This window comes from Brachyhypopomus gauderio, chromosome 20 (assembly GCF_052324685.1).
Source record: "Brachyhypopomus gauderio isolate BG-103 chromosome 20, BGAUD_0.2, whole genome shotgun sequence".
NCBI lineage: Eukaryota > Metazoa > Chordata > Actinopteri > Gymnotiformes > Hypopomidae > Brachyhypopomus > Brachyhypopomus gauderio.
In genome coordinates this window covers 6,365,218-6,371,377 of record NC_135230.1, presented here as the reverse complement: position 1 = coordinate 6,371,377, position 6,160 = coordinate 6,365,218, and the positions used below count along the sequence as shown (strand labels likewise).

General features: G+C 41.1%; 1 protein-coding gene across 1 annotated transcript; it reads left to right on the top strand.

Annotated features, from left to right (window-relative positions):
- Window positions 1–453: 453 nt before the first annotated feature.
- On the top strand, window positions 454–5,808 carry LOC143484619 (interferon-induced protein 44-like). Its single transcript, XM_076983433.1, has 4 exons — window positions 454–540; window positions 4,106–4,283; window positions 4,570–4,670; window positions 4,949–5,808. The coding sequence occupies exons 1-4, from the start codon at window positions 454–456 to the stop codon at window positions 5,120–5,122; spliced, it is 540 nt and encodes a 179-aa protein (XP_076839548.1). The 3' UTR covers window positions 5,123–5,808.
- The last annotated feature ends 352 nt before the right edge of the window (window positions 5,809–6,160 follow it).

Genomic DNA, 6,160 nt, shown 5'->3' with positions numbered 1-6,160 from the left:
ACACAGAGATCATGGGGAAACAACGAACATGAAAGCACAAAATAACCGACACTGACTAGGGGAACACAAGGACTATAAATACACAGAACTTAACTAGGACCAGGTGATAACAATGATGACATGGGCATGGAAGACAATGGGAAACCATAGAAACAGACAAGCAGGGCGGGATCAACGGGCAAGAACAACACAGACATGAGGGAACAAGGGAAACTGGAGTGACAGCTAGGAGAGGGGGCGTAGCCCTACGTGCCAGTATTTTATATTACTATTATTATTGTTGTTGTTGTTGTTGTTTTTGTTGTTAATAATAATAATAATTAATATTATTATATTATGAATTTAGAGCCTTTAATATTGATACATGCTTCTGCGTAATGTTTCCAGTACAAAACACACAGGTTTAAGAAAAATCTACCAGGATCCTTCTATTCATTTGTCTTCAATGACATCATGGGCGTGGAGGCAGAGAATTTACAAGGAGTCCACAGTGATGATATAACCAGTATACTGCAGGGTCACATTAAGGAAGGCTACACTGTAAGTACATTATTAATACTGGATGGAAAACAGAGTACTGGTACTTTGTGGAAGAAGGAGATTTTCTGCTACACAGCTTACTTATGCAATGCAAAAATAGTCTGTTAAAAATGACCAAAATCATCATGAAAATAACCAGCTCTGTATTAGAACATTACAGAATGACAAGCTTGACATGCATAGCTAAGGACAGGACTTAACTGTTGAATAAAAATTTACCAAAAGAGAAATGAGATAACCAGAAAGGGTTAGTGCATGGAGATATCTCTGCAGAGATTAAAGACTTGTCTTTGTTGTTTCTTGTTGTTTCTTGTCTTGTTAATATGATGCACTACACTTGTGTCTAGTTTGTATTCGTGCATTTAAGTGTGCGGCTTGTCTCACATCTTTGTTGCTGGCGATACGTATCAGTGTTTGATGTTAGTTCCTTTCATTAAAAACAAAAGTAAAACCACGCTCTCACCTCAGCATTCTGATTCGTCCTCGCGTTACAATTTTATAAAGAACCTGGTTGCTATTAATCAAATCTACAAGCTAATTAGGGTTGGGAACCCTATTGTAATTATTAGGAATTTTTATATGAAACGCATTGGACAGCCTACACCGCAATGCAGAGGTCACCAACCTTTTTGAAACTGGGAGCTACTTCTTGGATACCAAGGATGTTGCGGAGGGCTACCAGATTGATACACATCAATCGATCGAAAGTTGTGGGGGGGGATGGGGTTGATCGATAGTTGTTGAGCGAGGGGGGGGTTGCTGCTAAGCGTTGGTGGCCCCTGCCGTAATGCCTAGATACACCAAACTTATCAAAAAGGTGCAGTATGGTCCAAGGACCAGACTCATGTACAGGGACTAGTGATGGGATTTTCAGCTCTATTTTGAGATGTGGCTCTAATGACTCTTCTTACTGTGGAGAGCCGGCTCTTTTCGGCCACCAAATGGCTCCCCATATATTTTTTTTACATTATTAATTAATTAATAGCTTAAACCTAATTTTATAACATTTTGTTTAATTATTGACATTGTTAAGCACTTGTGATGAGTAAAAATGCTGCATAACAATGCTTTATAAATAAAACTTTTAATAACCAATTATTAAATTATCACAAAATAGCACCAAAATAGAATGCAATACAGCTTGGCCAATTGCCTGCCGTTTCCACAAAAAAAGTGGAGATAACTTTTTTTTCAGTGTTTTCCCACCACATTATTAACTGAAAGCTGCGTGTGATTGGTCAGATGTGTGGAGCACACGCTTGACATGCGGGCAGTGGAGACATTCTTTGCAGTGTTGTCTGAAACAATATGTGGTAGTATAAAGAAACACCCCTCATAAACAGGGGAATGAACATTTACCTGACGAAAATTAATGTTGCATTGTGTTCCAGGTTTGAAAGTGCTAAAGTAGGCTAAAGTACTTGAAAATGTAACTGTATTTTGTTTCACAACAAATAGCTGTCTGACTGAATCGATGTGATAAAAAAGCGAATTATTTTGAATAATTTTGAGTATATGTTTAAGTTTAAGGTGATGGGAAATATTGAAAATGGCCTTTTTCAATATTGAAAAGTGACGTACAAGTGCTTGAATTCCACCTTGTAAAGGTGTATGAACCCAGCATATACATAACTTTGTTCATTGCGCTGAAGATGTGCACGACCTCGCTTCGCACGGCAGTCCTCACGCAGGGGCGGAGCCACCGCGATTGCATCATTTTCGGCGCACGGACCCTCGCGCTGATCGCGACGCGCCAAGTAAACTTAGCTTAGGCACCGACTGAGGAAATAAACTCTCCGGTCTCTACCACTGGCAGAAGCAGAGCAATACGCTCAAGGAGAGGGAGAGACAGCGAGGCACCGAAGAAGAGGCTCCCGTTGTGGAGCCGGTTCCAATCGTTCACTTCAAAGAGCCGGCTCATAGAGCCGGATCGTTCGCGAACGACACATCACTAACAGGCAGTGTTGCCATAGTTACTTTGAAACAGTAATCCGACTACTGACTACTGACTACTTCTTTAAAAAGTAACTCAGTTAAGTTACTGACTACTTGCTTTTAAAAGTAACTAAGTTAGATTACTTTTAGTTACTTTCAGCAGAGGCTGATCCCCCGCCCCTATAACATGAAAATGACTACCAGTTCTGCCAATACTCACTTTATTGACATGTATTTTAACCGGAACATCGAAAATGACACTGGCATTTGTAAACTTTTTCTTGAAATAGGCATGTTTTTTAAATAAATAAATAAGACAGTCTTTCTGTTCAACTCCGCCCACTTACAGGGTTGCCAACTCTCACGCATTGAGACACACGCATTTGACTGTCTTCACACGCTTACACGCCACACTTCCGATATCTCACGCCGAAAAAAAATCTGCATCCCAGTCTTCCCGGGTGTCCAGTCCGGTGCCCTTGGCCTCGTCTTGTCCTGCCCCCTTGGTTCCGCCTCCTGTGCCGGCTCCCTGTCCAGTCCCGTCTGGTCCCGTTCCCACGTCCCCGCCCGTTCCTTGTCCCGGTCCTCCCATACGTCTGGTGTCTGGTTTGTTGAGTCCGTCCTGCCCCGTGTCGGTTGTCCCTGCCCCGGCCTCGCCCGCTCGTCTCCCTCTGTGTCGTGGTGTCTCTGTCTCTGGCGTCTGTCCGGCCCTCCCTGTTTGGCGTGCCCCAGGGTTGCACGCCTTGTGGGGGGGTTATGTCACGTCCAGCCCCTCCCTCCTCCCTGGTCCCGCCTAGCTTCCCCGTTCCCATTTGTTCCTCCCCTTGTCTGTCACGCCCTCGTTGTTAGTGCACACTGAACAACGTCTCACCGTCTTGTTTCTGTGTATATAATCCCTGTGGTGTTTCACCCCTGTGTCGGTCATTGTTTGTACGTGAGTCCCTCCGTGGTTTCCCTGCTCTTTATCTCTGTCTTTTCTGTGTCTTGTTCATCCTGTAGGCATTCTTGGTTTCAGTTTAGTGTTGTGTAGTCTTCTTAGCTCGTGTTTAGTTCTGTTCCTTGGTAGTTCTGTTTGCCTTCTGGTCGTTTGCATGTTTGCCGCTACGTGTGTTCTGGTGTGCTTTGGTGTTGTTGCATGTTTAGTCCGTGTCTTCTTTCATTAAAACTTGCGTTTGCGTCACGCCACTCCCGCTCCAACGTTACATCGATCAGTACACCAGTAGTATGTAATAGGCTATTTCGAACACAGCCCCTTTCTTTTTTCGAAGTCTGCAAGTGTCTGTGTTGCATCATGTTTTCAGCATCACAGTATGATTCAGATCTATGAGATAAATAACTTTCTTAACAAATTTATTATGGTACATTTAATTCACTAAAATGTCTTTATTTCATTATTGTTATATAAGTATGGTAGTAATTTAGCTCTATCTACTGGCTAAATACTGGACCTAACCGAAATGTATTGCTTACTTGAAACATAAAATGAAATAGCTTCATTTCACTTGTAGGTCTAAAGGACCTTTTGGGCCTCTTGTTGCCTATTGAGGCCAAAATGCATATGCGTGTGTGAACCCGCAATCGCCACTTCCAGCTATATTTTGAATTTTTGTTTTTTTACCCATGCTTTCAGTTCAATCCTGTTAGCCCAATCACTAAAGAGAAGGATAAGGAATATTACAACATCAGCCCCAGCTTGAATGACAAAGTTCACTGTCTGGTGAGTGTTCTCCCAGCAGACAGCATCTCCCGCATCCCTGAAGACATCATCAAGAAGCTGAAAACTGTTCGTGAGAAAGCACGGGACTTGGGTGAGTCACTCAAATCTACATATACTGTAGCTACCTGCTGATTGATCACGTTAACTGTTACTGTTAATACATGTAAGTATTCATACTAAATATGTTAGTATGAGTATTGAGTCTTCATTTAATTATGTATAAGCAGCAACTAGTTGCTGACTGAGTGTTTTGACTTCTATGACTTATTACCCTTTGGGTTTTATTTATAGAACGGGGAATATTCTCATATTTTAACGATGCGAACGGAGCTCTGTGTAAGACACACTAAAGCTTTGCATGCCATACTGTACGACAGGAATTCCACAAGTTATCGTCATGTCGATGGTGGATAAAGCATGTACCATAGTTCAAGGGGACCTCAGCAAGCTTTACCACAGCAAGAAAATCAAAGAGAAGGTGAGTAGAACAGAAATACTCTTCCCACAGTATGTCAGCTTCCAACATCCATTTCTTGTGTTATTACTCGTAGCTCACAGTAGCTCATAATATCCACTAACAGGTGAACATGAACATCACTGAATCTTCTTGAGCTGTGGCATCATTTGAGCTGTAGCAGCTGTACTCACTCTGACATCCATCAATACTCCACCTGACCCCTCCTGAACCATGACGTGAAATAAGTTTGATAGTGAAATCATAGTGAAATTTGTATAATGTTCTGTTGTTTTTCTTAGATGCAAGAGTGCAGTTACAGAGTGGGGGTCCCACTGAACCACATCTTCCCTGTGCAGAACTACCATGAGCAGATTACCAACAACACAAACATGGATGTTTTGCTTCTGATGGCTTTAACAAATATCATTACCTTTGCCAATGACTATGTGGAAGACAATGCTTACACTGAATAACTTTCCATTATCCATTCGCAGTTTGCTTATTTAGTTATGGAGGAAAGACATGCAAAATAGCTTCTGAAGTGTACACGTTTGTGAGATTTCTCTGAAACCATTAAGACACCAGTTCATTAGTGATTGTGCAGTGTATTGTTTGAATTTTTTATTTGTATCTGTTCATAATAATAATAATAATAATAATAATAATACATTTTATTTCATAGATGCCTCCCTCAAGGACACCTTACAAATATATACAATGCAACCTTATAATGTGGGTTTTGAGTGTAGGCTTGAATTGTGAGAGTGAGTTCATACTCCTTATGTCGGGTGACGGAGAATTCCAGAGTTGGGGAGCAGAGCTGCTGAAAGCTCTGTTTCCCATAGTAATGAGACGGGTGGAGGGGACAGTTATACTTTATGTTGGACTTTTTCATGCAAAGCATGACAACGAAACTTCTAACTTTAGGCTGAAAACTGTGTAAACCTGCAGAGACATTAAGTTGTTCTAGAAACCTTTTCTAGACACATTTTCTAAACTTAGTTTTGAGTTCTGGGTTTTGTTGCAGTCTTCTCTCTCAGTTATGGAAGCTAAATCCCATGAATAATACTCATGAAGACATGTTTTGTTATTTTATAAATTTTTCCTAGGGTTTAGGTTAGGGTTAAAATGGCTTTACTGCTGCTCTCATTGTGTTCATACTGTACATCACTTTAACTGACTTATCCTGATAAGTTCAATAAAACCTTGAAGTAATTACTCATCTATTCATTTGTAGAAAAATCAATCTTCTGTGGTAGTAGGAACCTTAATAGTCACTTAAAATAAAAAACAATAGCATGTGTAAAACAGCTTCAGTCAAATAGCAGTTGTCAGGAATACCACCTGACATCCAACGAGCATCACCTGTTCTCCCTACCACGCCCAGTTTCCCAGCGTACTTATACACCTGCGCTGCACAAGGATCCCTCTCCGCTTCCTTATTTTGTTACAGCAGTTCACATTTTTTAAAACTCAGAAGTGCAACTCTTATCCTTCACAAATCTCTGGGT

Coding starts and splice junctions, on each gene's coding strand:
- LOC143484619 (XM_076983433.1), top strand. CDS start 454: ATGGGCGTGGAGGCAGAGAATTTACAAGGAGTCCACAGTGATGATATA. Junction 4,284..4,569: donor TGAGAAAGCACGGGACTTGG/GTGAGTCACTCA, acceptor ACTGTACGACAG/GAATTCCACAAGTTATCGTC. Junction 4,671..4,948: donor GCAAGAAAATCAAAGAGAAG/GTGAGTAGAACA, acceptor TGTTTTTCTTAG/ATGCAAGAGTGCAGTTACAG.